Source organism: Arvicanthis niloticus, chromosome 20 (assembly GCF_011762505.2).
Source record: "Arvicanthis niloticus isolate mArvNil1 chromosome 20, mArvNil1.pat.X, whole genome shotgun sequence".
Classification (NCBI taxonomy): domain Eukaryota; kingdom Metazoa; phylum Chordata; class Mammalia; order Rodentia; family Muridae; genus Arvicanthis; species Arvicanthis niloticus.
In genome coordinates this window covers 17093520-17111497 of record NC_047677.1, presented here as the reverse complement: position 1 = coordinate 17111497, position 17978 = coordinate 17093520, and the positions used below count along the sequence as shown (strand labels likewise).

The window sequence follows — 17978 nt, the reverse complement described above, 5'->3', positions numbered from 1 at the left end:
CACATGTTTCCCCAGCAATAAACAATCATTCTGCACAGCTGCTAGGCAGAAAGAGCGCCAAGCCACTGGCCTATCCCGAGGCGTAATACTGGGTAGTGAGCGAACAGCCATTCAGAAGTGAATACGTCACTCTAGGGTGTATTTAAGGGACCCTCTTCCGGTTTCTTGGGTCTTTCCGCTTTATCGTATGGAGTAGTAAAAAGTTCCTCGTGGCAGTAAACCCGACTATCGCCTCCTGTCTTTATTCGCGGGCGAAAAGGGATTTTGGGGGCGTTCGTTACATCTGGTGCCGAAACCCGGGTAATTTTAAGGCGCTGCGGGAGACCACCCAAGTTTGGGGACGGGTTAAAAACTGCGGAACTCGAGGTGCATCTTGGAAGGTATGCTTGGCGTGGAGACCTTTGTTGCGACCGAATTTTCATTCACTGCCGCTGCTGTGGTAGCTGGCCTTGTGTGGTTTTCGTTGGCAGTCTATTTTTGTTGTGAGGAACTAGCTCGAGGCACAGCTAATAGGGGGAGTGGAGAGGTTTCAAAAAAGGTCTGCTCTAAGCTATCAGAACCAGGATGTGGCAACAGGTGCTCAGCCATAGGGTTGGGAAAAGAGAAACAGAAGTCTGGAGAGAGACTGGCCAGAGAGTTTGGTTATAGGAAAGAATGTTCAGGAGGAATACAGGCCACTGCAGGGCCTATTAAAGCTACGAAACCTTCACCGGCTGGTGAAGAGAAGCGGGAACCCCCACACCCAATTAAGGAGCCTGCTTCCATACACCTTAGCAGCTCCGAGGAAGATCTAACACAAGGAGAGGAAGAGGGCCTGGGGCAGGAACCAGCGGCCTGTACTAAGGCTGGCGGTTCCAAAGTAAGACTAAGAAAGCCTTTGAATTCCTCAGCCCCACCCTTGCCTCCGACTTATGATTCGGGCGGAGGCCTTAACTCATTCCTCAGTCCGGCAGATCAGAGGCAGCTACAGCTTGCATTTCCGGTCTTTGAAGCGGCAGAAGGTGCCCGCGTTTATGCTCCCGTAGATTATAGACAGGTCAAAGAATTAGCGGAAGCAGTGCGCGCATATGGAATTGGAGCTAACTTTACTGTAGCCCAAGTAGAGAGGTTAGCTACAGCCGCCATGACTCCAGGAGATTGGCAGAACACAGTGAAGGTGGTACTTAACAATATGGGCCAATACCTAGAGTGGAAGGCCTTGTGGCATGAGGCGTTATGAGCACAAGCTAGGATTAATGCAAATACTGAGGGACAGGAATTATGGACTTTTGATATGCTAGCGGGAGTTGGCGTACACGCGAATGACCAGACCGCTCATCCTTGGCAGGTCTACGCGCAGACAGCAGCAGCTGCGATAAAGGCGTGGAAGTCCCTCCCTAGGAAGGATGGCAGTAAACCCGAAAAAAAAAAAAAAAAAAAAAAAAAAAAAGGGGGTGAAAAGGCGGTTTTAAAATTCGGCGAGGAACAAGAGAAAATTCAGGAGACGTCTTAGTATAAGAGAAACTAAGAGAAATCCTTAGTTCTGCTTTTTTTGTTTATTGTCTTGTCCTTGGTGCACCAATGTCCACGTGTGTCTCATTGTGTTTTCTGTCCACGTGTCTCAGGAGACGTCTTAGTATAAGAGAAACTAAGAGAAATCCTTAGTTCTGCTTTTTTTGTTTATTGTCTTGTCCTTGGTGCACCAATGTCCACGTGTGTCTCATTGTGTTTTCTGTCCACGTGTCTCGTATGAATGATTGGTCGTCTATGTTTCATGTTCTATGTTTAATGTTTAAAAGATTGTTAAAATTGCTTGATTCAACACTTGGTCTAGTCTAACTTGGTTTTCAAAGGCAGTTTTAATATGCAGAGCAGTGGCTAAAGAGTTGAGCTCAGCTGGAAAGGCTGCTTTTTCTAGGGACCAACATGTTTTTTGGATTAAATAAGGAAGTTAAGAGTTTGTCCTAAAAAAATCAAAGTGACAAGGTGCTTTTATCTTGAAATTACAGCTAGAGAAATCGAGAAATTTTGTTTGGTTTAAATATATAAGATGTGTTGTCATTTCATTTTTGTTTCCAACTGGTTTTATAAATTATTGGCCTAAAGTTATTGGATATGATAAAGTGGCTTCAATGACAGAAAAATTTCTTCCTCTTACATAAAAGAAGTCTAGAGCTGGTTCAAGTTTCATATGGAGATACCAAGTCACCAGGGGCTATTGCTTCTATCTTTCCCCTCTTTCATCAGTAAAATATAACCCTTCTTCTCCAGAAATGTTGTTGAAGGTCCAGCCATGACAACTTCACTCCAAGCAAAGATTAGAAGACACATTAAGAAAACTCACTGGAAATCTCACAGGACAGTTTTATCTTGTTGGGTAGATTTTTTGTTGCCTTATTGCACAACTATTGAGAAATTAGAAAACAGAGCCTTTTCCCAGGGCACATGTGACTCTCCCTACCCTTATGGATCATCAGCAGATATTGGTCCATGTGGACAAAGGGAGCAGAGACGACAGAGGGGGAAGGGGACTTGGAAGTCCTGTGGGTATGTGTTCTGTAAAGAAGACACACAAGGACCAGCTTCAGGAAGGCAGATTAACTTTACTTGGGGGTGATTCAAGGCTTGTATAATTTGGGGGACCGGGATAGGAACATCCAAGATGGGCAAAGGTCACTGGCTGAAGGCTTAGGGACTCATTAGCGTGAGGAAGCATTTCAGGACTATCAGGTGCTAGCTGAGAAAGTTCTTATCTAGAGAAAGGAAGTTGAACATGTAATCCTAACCAAGGATACATGACATCCACAGGTAGAAATGTGGGGAGTTTTCGAACTCTCCTGACAAGGTCAGAGAAAGGGAATCCCTGTCAATGAAGGGAGTCATCCATATTGTGCTGAACCCCTGAAGGCTATCCCGGACACTGGTAAACTTTGACATTAATTAGCAGAGTTTTCCCATAGCCATAGACATACACATAGATATAAAATAAAAATAAATGTTACAATTTTAAATGTGCTGAGAGATCACTCAGCAGTTAAGAGACCATGGTGCTTTTGCAGAGGACCCAAGTTAGAATCATCTGTAAGTCAAGGGTTTGTTGCTGAGGAAGAAAGACAAACAGGGATGTGTGGGCAAGCAACGCGTCCTGGAATAGTTACCTTTGAAATAATCATAAATATAGTTGCTGTTTTTCCCATCCTGAAAATGCATTTCTCAGAGAATTTTGTGATACTTTCATGTATTAATATAAGACCTTGTATTGATCTGAAAAAGGTTTGAAAACACCAGATTGTGCTTTTGGTACAAAGAGATTCTTGGCAGAGAAGGATGCTAGGAGGAGAAAGATGTGCATCCTACTAAAATATTACTGTCTTTAACTTGGCCACCTGGCTAGGTCTTTAAGCCTCCCTTCTTTATCTTCATGCCTCTTTCCCTCCCTTCTCCCTTCTCTGTCTGACCCTCCTCTCCTGTCCTCTCCTGACCTCTCCTGTCCTCTCCTGTCCTCTCCTGACCTCTCCTGACCTCTCCTGTCCTCTCCTGTCCTATCCTGACCTCTCCTGTCCTACCTGAGCCATGTGAGATGTAGGCTTTATCATCGAATTTGTGATCTTAAATGTGTCATTTGGGCCTTATCTTTTAAATGAGGAAGTTGGGCCGGACGTTCACAAAGCCCAGACTAGTAGACTTTAATCTGTTACAGAACACAAGAGGAGCGCCAGTCATTCAGCTACCCATCCATCACCCATCTATCCATAAGAACCCCATCTATGCATCCACCCAGATACTGTGGCACACCTTCCAGATCCCTGGGAATGTGCTAGAGGCTGAGGAGTCAAACCCAAGTCATTGGCTTACAGGCTAGCTCAGAACTTTTCTCTCCTGTCAGACAAATACGTAATTGAAGAATCTGACTTTACTTGCCAGTGTGCCATGTATAGATGGCTCTTGGCTACCATGTTTTAAATGCCTTTGTATAATTCCTGTAGCAAATTTTAATATTGCTTCTGAGCTATCTACCCAAACATGGTGTTATGAAACATAGAAAGCACATTTTAATGTTGCCTTATTTCAGACATTCATTTAAAAAATGATATTTGATTTTTTAACTGCATGTATATGGGTGTATGTCAGGGCATGTCTGTGAAAGTGAGAATAAGTGAAATCCCCTGGAATTAATGTGGTTGTTATGTGTTTGGTGTGGGGCTGGGAACCAAATTCAGGTCCTGTGAAAGAGCAGTGTGTGTGTCCAACCACTGAGAGATTTTCCCTTTCCCTGAAACCAGACACTCCTAATGTTTTTTGGATTACAGATTATATGAAGAACTAGTAAAACTATCAGGAGCCGTCACTGATGGACAGGCGCTCACAGGCGTCCATGGTGATGTTTCAGGTGTATTTCTTGTTAAGCCCCAGAATGGTCCTGTGGTATGGACTCTGTTGTTTTTCTCCAAGTCACTGAGAAATAACCCGTCTCATACTGTTTGACAGTCAGCTCTAGAGCCAAGGTCCCCAACCATTATGCTGTTAATAAAAAAGGGCTCATGTATACAAATGCACTTTTATACACAGTTCCAGGGAATACGACTCTCACTGAAAGCCTGTGAATTTGGCAGACTTTGACCTGATGGAATCATAATTTAAAAAGCAGTTGGTTGTAAAAAAAAAAAAAAAAAAAAAAACCCACCACCAATCCGCCGCCAAGGTCAAGCATCACCTTTGTGCAAATACCTTTCTGCATCTGCTGATGAGATGTGATGAAGTCAGCTGAGCTGAGGATGAGAGTCTCAGACATTGACAGTGCAGCCAGTGTCATCAGCAAAGATTCTCCAAGTATGGTCCTTGGGCCAGCGGCATCACCGTCAGCTCAGCTCCAGTGAGAAATAGAAATACTCAGTTCACACCATGTCTACCAAGTCAGAAACTGTTCTCTGAAGGCCTGCAGATGACAGGGATGCATGCAGGCCTCCACGCAGCACCACCAGTGAGCCTCTGGGTGGATATGGAACATGTCGGCATAGTAGCCATTTGCCATATGCCGTCACAGAGCACTTGAGGCACAGAGAGGAGCTGTTATGTGCTTGGTCCATGTGTTAAAGGCTACTTTACACAGCAGCACACATGAGCAGCATTCTCAAATCCCTTGTCTCTTCTACTGAGCCTCGTGGAAACAATCTTTGTGTGATTTTCAGTGTATTTCAGTTGCGTGTTTTATAGACACGTTCGTCCACAGCTGTGCACACACACTTGTATCTGTTCTCACCTCTTCAGCACCTAACTCTAGAGCTCGTCCACAGCTAACCCCTTTCTTGTTTTCAAAGGACAGCATTTCTCCTCAGACTTAAAAATGCCCTTTCTAATAGTCTTAATAACTGGGCTGGGGAGATGGCTCAGTCGGTTAAGAGCACCAACTGCTCTTCCAAAGGTCCTGAGTTCATTTCCCAGCAACCATATGGTGGCTCACGGCCATCTGTAATGGGGTCTGGTACCCACTTCTGGTGTGTCTGAAGAGAACAATGATGGCGTACTCATATGCATTAAATAAATAAATAAATAAATAAATAAATAAATAAATAAATCTTTTAAAAAAACAACAAAAAATAATCTTAATAACTCAGTAAGTTTATTTTGTTTCTCTGTAAAGTAGTGCTGGGCATTCTTGCCTTCTTGCGTTTGGGCCATGTTTGGTGTCCATAGGCTCCAGTATGTTATCATCTTTCTGGAGAGTATTTTTATGGGGGCTCACTTGATTATTTGTTGTTTATACATCTATTCACTTAAACTCAGCTTGTGTTATTTGTTTAGCAAAGCTGGCTATCTGGCTAAAACTAAGTGCTTGTAAATGCTTTACCATATTTCCTTTAAATTCTAGGACCTTGGGTCTATAGATGTGTATTTTAAGTTTCTTCTCATTTTAGAAATACTTCAGAATATTTGCATCAATGCAATAAGTCAGAAGAATAGACACACCAGAGGCTGTAACTTTTAGGCATCGAGCTCTGATCTTACAGTTGCAGGCCAACTTGTTGGTTTTGGTGGCCCAAGGAGAAGGAGATGGGGAGGAGGAAGCTGCCTGCCTCTGTCCTTGGTTCTGTCCTTTCTACCTGACTTTGTCTTGGTGTGAGTTGGAGAGAGGGGTGTGTGTGTGTGTGTGTGTGTGTGTGTGTGTGTGTGTGTGTGTGTCTCTGTGTGTGTGTCTGTGTGTCTGTGTCTGTGTGAGCATGTGTGTGCACGTGCACATGCAGAGGTCACAGGAGAACTTCAAATGTCACTGTTCATCCTCAGAGCGAGACAGGGTCTCTCACTGAACCCTGAGTTTGCTGTTTTGGCTAGACTCATTGACCATTGGCTAGGCTGGCTGACCATTGGCTAGACTGGCTGACCATTGGCTAGGCCAGCTGGCCATTGGCTAGGCTGGTTGACCATTGGCTAGGTTGGCTGACCATTAGCTAGGCGGGCTGACATCAAGCTCCCAGGATCCTGACTCTATCTCAGTGCTCTCAGGTGAATGTGGCTACGCCTGGCTTTTTATGTGGGTTCTGGGACCTGAACTCTGATCTTCATGCTTGTGAGACAAGCACTCTTAACCACTGGCTGTCTCCACAGCCCTTTGACTTTGTTTTTTTCCTGATCCCTGGATGCCACCACAATAAATCGTGTTGCTTGGCCCCTTACTATTGTAGGTCACCAGTATCCTGGTTCTACTTCTTGACTTGTCATAGGCTCAGCCATCTGCTGGTCCCTAACTTGAGCATCTGGGCCCATTCTTAGCATCCCCTCACTAAGGCAGTGGGCTTTTGCCCAGCAGCCTCAGATTGGAATCTCCAGTCAGGCTGGATTTCTGGAAGAACAGTCTTTGCAAATGTTGTCATTTCCTTTCAAACCCACAGAGTGCTGTTCCCTGCAGAGGTCATTTCTGAGAGCTGATTACCACATAAAATATTTCCCTTTATTATTAGTTCAGAATTGGTCTCAGATTAGCTTAAGTGACCCTTTGTGCTTCTCATAATACACAGAGCAGTTCTTGTCTCTTTCCCTAGTGGTGGCAGAGATTTTGCAGTTACATTTCTGGCAGCCGACAGTGTTAATTGAACTTGATTTAGGGTGTTTAAGGCCCTGGAGGAGACTTTTAATCCCCTGCTCGCATGAAAAAAATAATAGTTTGTCCTATTTTCTACAGTAAGACCACTTTCTAGTGTGTTTAGCATCATTTTTTAGGTGTATAGCTGTCTTCCTTTAAGTAGACTTGATATATAGGTTAGGTTTAGTTTATCATTAAATAGCAACCTTTCTTAATTAAACTGAAAAGAAGGAAGAATTGATACTTGTACATCTTGATTGAATAATGACCCAAACTGTGATAATTATGGGGAATTAATATATCTCTTTTGAGATGTAAATAATTGATGATAATTCAATTTTTTTAAATATTCATAAGTAGAAAATGAGTTAAATTGCGGTTAAAATATGAGATCAATTAAAAAACTCGATTTCTAGACTTTTTTTTCATGTATCTTTTACAAAATGAAGAATGTCCATAGATATCTCCCTGGGTGTGATCTGAGCCTCAAGCCCAGATAGGGGCTAATGAGGAAAGATGTGTTCCCAGGTCAAATGCTGCCCGTGTGGTATGTCCCTTGTCTGGGCGAGGTACTTGGTAAGCTGGCGGCTTGTAATGACAGTTTATTGATATCATGTATGCAGCTTCAGCTTCCAGCCCCAGATTTTGATTAATGAATAAACTTCATTATTGATGGAAGTAGCCAATTTAAAACTGCATGAATGTTTTCCAGGTGGAAAAAGAACAATCTCTACCTTTAAATTTTAGTATAGGGAAATGCACATCAGAAACATCTTCATTCAAGTGATTCATGTCACAAGTCATAAGTAGATAACATCAAATATTTAGTTAAAATTGACCTATGTTGTTTGTTTTCTTTATAAGACATTCAGATTTCTGTGCCACCCAGTGACATAAGAACACAGGCAGGTCTCTCCAGCGAGCAGAGTTGAGGGTGTAAGCGAATGACGGAGCCTTCGGTGTGCTTAGATCTTCAGTAACACATTTGTGGAAAAAGAATGTTACATGGCTTCAAAGTAAGAAAAGGAGCCATGGCCTGTGACAGTGACGGGCCTCATGACCCGTGACAGTGACCGGCCTCTGCAGTCCAGTCTGCTTGCTCTGAGTCTTAGTACAGCCTAGCTGGTTCCAGGAGTCACAAGCACAGAGCCAGCAGAGGCAACAATTAATCCTCTGCTTCCGGAAATTTATGTCAAGGAAATCACAGGACAGGTTCAAAGTCTGAGCTGCAAGTTTATTGACCATATATATAACTCACCATTATTGATTGATTGTAGAATTTAAAGATACCCCAGAGTCAAATTTCTGTGATAGTGTCTTAGTTTAGGATTTCCATTGCTGCAATGAAACACCATGACCAAAGCAGCTTGGGAGGAATGGGTTTGTTTGGCTTATGCTTCCACATCATTGTTCCTCACTGACGGAAGTCAGGACAGGAACTCAAGCAGGTCCAGAGCCTGGGGGCAGGAGCTGATGCAGAGACCATGGAGAAATGCTGCTTACTGGCTTGCCTTCATGGCTTGCTCAGCCTGCTTTCTTATAGAACCCAGGCCCACCAGCCCAGAGATGTGGCACCACTCACAATAGGCTGGGCCCACCCACATCAATCACTAATTAACAAAATTCCCCACAGGCTTGCCTACAGTTGGGTGTTATGGAGGCATTTTCTTAATTGAGGTTCCCTCTTCTCTGGTGACTTTGTCTTGTGACAACTTGACATACAACTATGCAGCACAGTGAGTCATTTGTTTTCCGTGGATACTTGTGAACTATCACATGATTTGTGTATCAGACACAATTAATCTGAAAGATCAGAGGCTAGGCTATTTCTGACCGCGACAGGGCTCCTGCTGTCTATGATGAACAATACAAGTGCGTGAGTTTTAATTTATAAAAACAAAATGCTAGTATTTAACCTACCTCAAACTTACTAAATGGTTTTATGCTGATGAATTCTTTATATTTAATGTCCTTTCTCCTATGCCACAATTTAGGGCATGAAAACTGGCCAAAGTCTACACTTAGCCTGGTTTATGCCAGGTAGCTTTGATGTAGTTAGGAGATGCATCCCTTCTTGAAGGCCACATGTAACCATCGGAGTTCTTGGCAAGCTGGAAAAAGATCATTTCGGTGAACTGGAATGAGAAGTTTGTAGCCTCCAAATCGTTAGAGAATCCTGTGCTTAAAACTATGTCTAAAGTACTCAAGACAAACCCAGTGTGGCTTCTATCTTTTGCTCCAACACAGAGCTCATTGCAGTTTTAACTTCATATAATTGAAGTGTACCTCTGAATAGTTATTGACAGTTTACTAAATCACACTTGTATTCTTAGTACAAATATAATGAAGCCTTGTCAAAACAAAAATGTCATATCTACTCAAGTACTGCTCTCAACTTGGTGCCCAGTGGCCAGAAGCTGGTAGCTCATGAGAGACCATCTCTGAGTGGTCATGAAACCATCTGATGGTATCAGCAATCTCTGATATTTACATGCATTCTTAACACTTAGTTGTTGATTTTTTTGATTCTCCTTCATCCCATCACTGTGTATGCCCAAAGCTTACTGCTGACACTTACTAAATGGTGTTTGGACTGATGACTTATTCATGTTTAATATTCTTTCCATGGTGTCACATGTTTAGAACAATCTAAGTTTTCTAGAAGATCGTCTTGATCGGGACAGTGTGCACCAGTGTCCCAACCCTAACTCAGCATGAGCACCCGCGGTCCCTTGTGTGCCTCTCCCCCAGTCTCTGCTGTACCTTGTAAAGAGATCGGAGAAGCGCCAGAGACAAACACTGATTGCCACGTTGTTTCAGTGGAGAGATCTGCAGGTTTTATTCTAGAAATCACTCAGGTTGCAGTAGCCATTAAACTATGTTTGTATGGTGGTGTTTATCAAATACATGTAGTTTAAAGAAAATGTTTCATTCCTTCAACGATGATGTCCTCAAATCTGTGACCATTTGAGGACACATGGCCTGCTTTAAAAGGACCGCCAGTGAACGTGTTTTTTCTTGTTAGAGGTGTCTATAGCATTAGCAGTTAGTGCTACGATTTGACAAGTAGCCCTTTCAACATTTTACTTGTGAATTAAAAAAAAATAATAACCACTTAAAAATATAACATACTTTGGTTTCTCTTCTTAGTTTTTCTTTCTTTCTTTTAAATGGAAACAAGATCTTGCTAATGTGGTATAGGCTACAGATTCCAGCCTGGCTTCAAACTTCCAGTCTTTGTGCCTGAGCTGCTGGGGCAATGTAGCAGTCCGTCATCATACCTAGCCTCGATATCTTATTAGTTATCCTAATCCACTGACCATCCGGTATTCTCTGTCAGCTTCCAGGAAAAGATATCTCTATAAGCAAATGCCATGTATAATGAATGTTCCTTCTTCAATAATAATTGTCCTACTTTGCTTGTCTGTTGCTGTGATAAAATACGGATCAGGAGAAAGTTTTGGAAGGATAGGGTTTATTTGGGTTGTGGGTTATATAGCATCATAGAGGAAGCTGGGGGGCGGGGGGAGCTGCAGACAGAAACTGAAGTAGAGACCATGGAGGTACACTGCTTACTGGCTTGGACCCAGCCTCATGTTCAGTTACATCTGTTACACAGCTCAGTCCCGCCTGAGTAAGAATGGCACTGCCCACGGTGGACTGGGCATCCCACATCGACAACAATCAAGAAAATGTCCCACAGAATGCAGCATTCCTTCTTTCCAGGTGTGTCAAGCTGAACATCAGGAGTAGCCATCATAACATTCTAATGAAGGACTTGATGCTCACTTTTTTCTGAGTATAGCTCCTACCTACTAAGTATCCATTTCTACAATTTGCACAAAGTACAACTGCTTCTAATCAACAGGGCCAATCGTTTGCAAAGATGGCTGAGAACACGTCTTCCCTCCCCCTTCCATCCCCTCTGTGCTTGCCCCTTCTTCCCACAGTGGCTAGAATCTATTGCCTTTTCTGGGATCTGAGCTGGCTTTGTGATTTATTTTGACTGATAGGAGGCAGTGAAATTTCGACATGGAGACTAGGTTTGACTTGAAGGGTGTAGCTCTCATTATTGCTCTTTAAAGGCAGCCGGCATGAGCAAGATCTGCCCATCCTGCTGGGAGGCCTGCTAAGGAATAATCTTAGATGGAGGCCTATAGATGAAAGACTGCTGTGAACCTGGAAGTGATACAGAGGGATGGGGGCGGGGGAGATGTGTGTGGGGCTGTGGGAAAGTGCCCCAAACAGGTTGTACTTGATTACATGGTGAAAAGAACCAGGGGATGAGATGTAGGCATGTTTCCATGGTGATTTTGGTTGGCCTTTGAGATTTTTTTGACTTGCCTAGGTTGGGTATTCGGCAAGGTTGAAGCTGCCAGTGTTGGCTGATATAGTCACTGGCAGAATAACGGTGACAATTGCTTTGGATAGTTGCTACCTTTGTCTCTCTTTAGCAGGACCTCCTGTCTGAGCAGCAGCTCCTGGGCAACCTGTCTTGCAAAAGCCCTGTTGCAACAGTTGCCTTGAGCAATGTTATGGGCTAAATCCTGCTTCTCTAGCGCTACAGAATGTGGCCTTGATTAGAAATGCCATTGTTACAGATGTATTACCTAAAGTGAAGTCATAAGAGAACATGCTTGGCTCTAATCCAAAATGGCTGATACCTCTAAGAAAAGGGGGAACTTGGACACAGACACAGAGGCATACAGAGAAGACCACAAGCTGGTGAAATCAGAGCTAAGATCATTGAGCCTCGAGAAGGGAAGAACAGTTGCTTCTTTAGGGAGAGGCATGGACTTTGAGTTGTAATGATGAGGTGACAAACTTCAGGGTTTAAGTCACTGGGTCTGTTGCTTTTTGCTAAGACAGCCTAGAAACCTCAGTCCCATGTGCAGTCCCCTTCCCTTCAGTGTCTCCCTGCGGATCTGGGTGGATCAGTCTAGGGATATACTTGTACTCCGGATGAGGATGCTGCCAGAAGGTATCACATCTTAATGCAGTTAAAATGAAAATTCTCATTGCTTCAGAAAGTTGTGTGAGAAAGGCAACTTATTGGATCTCGGAAGCATAAAGACAGGAAATAATATTTGATACCAGAACCTCTTCAATGCCTTTGATATTATACCAGACAAGACTGTTTCCTCTACCATCTTTGAGATTCTCCTATAAAAAAAAATGTTTTCAATTATTCCAGAGTATACTAGACATTATCACTTACTTGTTTTGCTCAAGAAACATGATTTAACCAACTATATTAAACTTGGCACTTGTTAATCCCAATATACTCATTTGCATGATTTGGCATACCATAATTGTTACAAGCTGGTATTAGAATCTTAGAAGTGGCATATCTTCTTACCCAGAAATCTTTAGTACTTTATAATAACAATAATATTGTCTGCATTATGCAGTTATAATGGAAATAACATTTGCAAAATAGTTCATGGTAATGGGACCTTCTGAAGTGCAAGAGAAAGAAAATACATAATGGGAGAGAAAAATTTGTTTGATTCACTGCATTTTGGTTGTCTGTATTCTCAGGCTGGAAGGCAGGAAAGAGCTTGTGGGCAACTCCATGCCCCACACCCAAAGGCTGAGTGACAAAGACCAGCCTGGATTGTTCTCATCAGTGGGGACTCTCAGGCTCTGGGGTCAAAGGTGTGGTGTTGTCTTACCTAGCGTACTGTTTGTTCTTTAGAGGAGATTTTCATCAAGTGAGTAAAAGGTGGATTTCTAAAGCAAGCATGTGTTTGCTATAGTTCAGCCCTACTTGGTTCTCTTCTGGTTGCTTTTAACTTCTGATTGATAATGTACTTAAAATGTAGCAGGGGCATGGCGAGATTTCTCGGCAGTTAAAAGCACATGTTAAGAGCAGTTAAGTGGACCCAGGTTTGGTTTCTAGCACCCATGTAGCAGTTCACAACCATCTGTAACTCCAGTTCCAGGGGTTCTAATACCTTCTTCTGACCTCTATGGGTCACCAAGCATATACACATGTATATATACACATGTAGGCAAAACACCCATGCACATATAAATACAACTCTAAGATGTGCCTGGATCATATATGATATATTCCTTTGTATCTTTACCAGTAGAGTTTTTAGGTCAATGTTAAGTTAATGGACTTCATCCTGCCTCTCCATGTACCCACCCCCGACTTCCCCAACTTTGTTTGTTTGTTTTTTCTCCTCATGTTTTCTAAGTAATCGACTCTGTTGAGCTTCCCCGTCTTTTTCACATTTTCTTTTATTTCTTTCTTTCTTTTATTTATTTATATTATTATCCATAATATCCAAACTTGCAGAAAACCATGGTGAAAAACCAGTCTGTAGGGAACCTTGTGGAATTCTTGGCTATGTGAGATGATACAACACATGCTGCCCTTTGAATTTTGGGGTGTATTCTGACCAATGAGGACATTTTGTGAAACTTTGATTAAGCATTTCTTTTGACAGCTTAATTACCCTTAATCCAGAAGGATTCTGCCTAAAACTGACAAGATTAAACAAAGCCAAAGAAGTGCCAGACAACTGAAATCCAAAAAGCAGTGAGCTCATTCCCTCAGGTCCCATGCATAGAATTAATTTAGCCTGGCCCATACTCCCATAGAACCTGTCTGTGCTCAGTCATCTCCATGCAGAAGAATGTTGGTTTTCACCTTTCCATCTGTTTTGAAACCATGTCCAGTTTACAGATGCTGACTTTTCTAAGGCCTCTTGGTTTTCATTTCCAGGAAGTTCAAGCAAGAGTGCTAAGCCATGTGCTGCAGGTCTCAGAGTGTTAGGCAAAGCCCTTGTAGCAGTTGTATCTCTGTACCTTGCATCCCTCACAGAGGGCCTCCAAGGCTGTGGCTCTCATATTCCAACAACATCTGGAAAACTTACCAGATGGCGCTGACAAAAGAGAGTGGGCAGACTGGTGTCCATCCATGTTTGTAAGCCAGCAAAGATGGCTTACCAGCACATGTCTGCAGAGCCGGATCCTGGTGACTCTGGCCAGTAGCTTCCTGGGGCTGCAGTGCTTGGAACTCCTGGCTTTGTGACTTTGAATGTTTCCCTGCATACCAGAATCCATTGTGTCTGGTGCTATCAGACTTGCTTTGTGTGGTGAAATCACCCACTTTGAGAAGTACTGTGAAAATTCAATGATAGTGGTTAAAGTACCTCACTGACCCACATTTACTCCAAAACGTCTTGGAACACTGAGTTATGCTTTTCTGTTGTGGTTTCCTGGAAGGGTAATATTCTTAAACGGTTAGGAGCACACGTGGGGAGCTGGAGAGACGGCTCAGTCGGTAAAGAGCCTGCTTTGCAGGCATGAGGACCTGTGTTTAGATACCCAGCACCCATATAAATGCTGGGCACGGTGGCATCTCTAACCCCAGTGCTGGGTGATGGGTGTCTGGGGCAGAGATAGGGCAGCTCCTGACCTCATTGGCCAGCCGGTCCAGCCCCAAATGTGAACTCTAGGTCCAAAAGAAGACCCCACCTTGAAAAGTAATAAGTTGGAGAGAAAAATAGTAAGCTGGAGAGACACCTGATGCTGACCTCTGGTTTCCACACATATGTGTATATACATGCAAATACATGTGTATGCACACACACACACACACACACACACACACACACACACACACACACACACACACACACACACACACACACACACACACACACACACACACACACACACTATGATACACAGGCTGTTCATATTTCACCACTGCCTTTCCCCTGTGGGATTGGTGTGGGTTACTCACCAAGTCTGTTTTCATAAATGGTTACTAAGGTCACTGTCTCAGTGTTCTGTTGCTGCAGAGAGACACCATGACCATGGCAACTCTAATAAAATACATCATTTAACTGGAGCTGGCTCACGGTTTCAGAGGTTGAGTCCTTTGTTATCATGGCAGGAAGCATGGCAGCACACAGGTTGAAGAGATACTGGAGAGGTAGCTGAGAGTTCTACTTCAATATCTGTAGGCAGAAGGGAGAGACACTGGGCCTGGCTTGGCCTTTTGAAACCTCAAAACCCACCCCAGTGACACACTTCCTTCAACAAGGCCACACCCACTCCAACAAGGCCACACCTCCTAATGTGTCTAAAGTAGTGCCACTCTCTGATGCCCAAGCATTCAAGTATGAGCCTATGGGAAGCATTTCATTCCAATCACCACAGTCACCAACAGAATTACGCTTTCATTAGTGCTAATATGTAATTACATGGACATTGCAAAGGGAAGTTCTTAGCTTGGGGTCTTGCACATATTAGTAACTTGGTGACTTCTTCTTCTTCTTCTTCTTCTTCTTTTTTTTTTTTTTTTTTTTTTTTTTTATGGTGCTGGTCATTGAGACTAGGAGCCCCATGCCTGTCAGCTAGGGAAGTGCTCTGCCACCAAGCCACGCCCTCTCTGCGTCCATTTCTTTCAGGAGGTATTTCGGATCCTATTATTCTAATAGATTTTGTGCAAATCCAGAAGAAAGGAGCTGACTCTCATAACCTGATTAACTGCAAAGATAATCTCTCCCAGCCTATGTTCTTTCTTTATCCCATTTTACTTAGGAAGTAAACCAAATCAAGTAAACAGATGGTTCACGGTTTATTGTCTGTTTTGTTCGGTTTTAGAATGTTAGCCTGGGATATAATTAAAAGAAATCATAAAATAATAATTCCAAAACTCAGACACCCCAAATCTCTTTCTTAGGCTTCAAACCCTAGTGAAGCCTCTAGGGGGATGATGCTTGTGAGAATGACCAGGCAGGCAGGGACTCTCTGTCATTCCCTCTGTGTGACCGCTATGAGGACTTGGCTGGACTCCTTGCAGTGGCACACAGGTTGTGGGGAAGCCTGTTGGGTATTGGGCTCTATGACAAATGTGCCCCGGTTTTCCTGCTTTGACATGTACTGGCACTGGGCAGAAAGCAAGGGAGTACACTATGATGCTCACCTGGCATTTCCTTGCTTGTAGTCGTTAATGGCATGAAAGAGGGTTGGAATCTATGTCAGAAATGGCTACTTGGTTATTTGAATCAACACACACACACACACACACACACACACACACACACACACCTAAAGCTTAAAAGCTAGCACTAACATATAAAAGAAAACAAGCAATGTTGTCTTTTTGAATCTTGGTTAGAAAAGTGGGGAAAGGGATGGAGAGATGGCTCAGCGGTTAAGAGCACCGACTGCTCTTTCAGAATTCCTGAGTTCAACTCCCAGTAACCACATGGTGGCTCACAACCATCTATAGTGAGATCTGATGCCCTTTCCCTGTGTGTCTGAAGACAGCTACAGTGTACTCACATACATAAAATGAAATAAAATAAATAAATCTTAAAAATGAGAGAGAGAGAGGGAGAAGTGGGGAGTCTTGAAGGAATTGAGAGAGGGGAAAGAATATGATCAAAATATATTGTATAAAAATACTTGATAACATTTTAAAATTGGCTACTTAGAAATGATTTCCAACTCTAAAAATTAAAAAATCCTGTTGCCATTAGAAGTAAACATGATTGATAATAAAATAATAATATAATACAACACTACAATATAACACAATACAATATAATATAACATGATACAATATGATACAATACGATACACTATGATATGGAGGTGATACAGTGAATGATCAAGTACTTTATTGCTTTGTTACAGATTGATGTTCTCAAGGCAGATCTGGAAAGTGCAGAATGGAAAGTTCTAGAAAACCTTATTCTGGAGGATGTCCTCGAACAGATCGGCCAGCTCATCTTTGAGATCCATCTCCACTGGCCTGGTTTTGAGGTCAGCGGCAGTGAGAGCAGCGTGGTGCGGTTTTGGTACAGCCTCCTGAAGGAGTTGGAGCGGAAGGACTTCAGACTTTTTCACACCTATAAAGACTTATCGAAACCTCAGCTTTTCCTGAAGAAGGACCTTTTCAATGCTAGCAGCTGTTATACCTTGAGTTGGGTGAACACGAGATGGACTTGAAGTGAAGCCTCAGGCTCAACACAAAGAAACACTTGCACATGGATGTATCCGTGCTTCCAGTCCCCACTGGCTTGTCACTTGCTTGAGGCAGGGCTTGTGTTATTGTCTCTGCAGCACATGATAAACCCTTGAGCTCGGCAAGCGACAGCGACATGAATGAACCCTTTACTTACCCAGACTGAGACCTTTGTCTTCTTTGCCTTTGACAGAGTGGGGGTGTGTGTCCCCTCGCTGTCCCATGGACATAGAAATACCCTGCATATGCCAGCTTGTGGTTTTCTTAAAGTTCATTATGTATCTACAGCTCATGAATTTACATTAAAATGAAATTTATTTCATACTTTTACTAGGCTGATCAGATTTTAAAATGCACTGTTTGTTTTAAGTTGGATCACTCTGCAGAGGGGGTAGGGTGGTACCTGCCTTTCATCCCAGCACTCCACAGGCAGAGGCAGGTAGATCTCTGAGCTCAAGGGCAGCCTGGTCTATAGAGTAAGTCTTGGGATAGCCAAGGTTACACAGAAAAACTTTGTCTCAAAAAGCAAGCAAGCAAACAAATAACCCAAACAAACAACCAGAAATATTGGTCCATTCATTTGACTTTAACCTGCTTCCTTTAAGGTTTCCCTTGCCCTGCCAGTCAAGGCTGGGCTTTCGAGCCTGTGGATTTCAGCCATTCCTTCACAGCCTCTGCGGAGGCCATGCCATGGCTCTCCAAGAACTGCCGATTCTAGTTCCTGGGAGCGTTGGATACATCGGGTTCTGTTAGAACTTCAAGAACTTCAGTTCAAATTTCTTTTCAGACTCAGCTGTAAGCATGCATCATTGTCTATAAAACTAGGCACAAAGCAGAAACTGAGTGCTTTTGCTATTGCCTTGTCAACCCTCAAACCTGACTGGCACCTCAGTCTTACCTATGCTGTCAAATCTTTCCAAATAG

General features: G+C 43.0%; 1 protein-coding gene across 2 annotated transcripts in view; it reads left to right on the top strand.

Annotated features, from left to right (window-relative positions):
- Mettl24 (methyltransferase like 24) overlaps nucleotides 1–17376 on the top strand; it is a 108862-nt gene extending 91486 nt beyond the window's left edge. For both annotated transcript variants that reach the window (XM_034524916.2, XM_034524915.2), the window contains one exon: nucleotides 16724–17376. In XM_034524916.2, the coding sequence (XP_034380807.1) occupies nucleotides 16724–17038 (315 nt within the window). In that variant the 3' untranslated portion in view covers nucleotides 17039–17376. The remainder of the gene's footprint in view (nucleotides 1–16723) is intronic.
- Nucleotides 17377–17978: the final 602 nt, after the last annotated feature.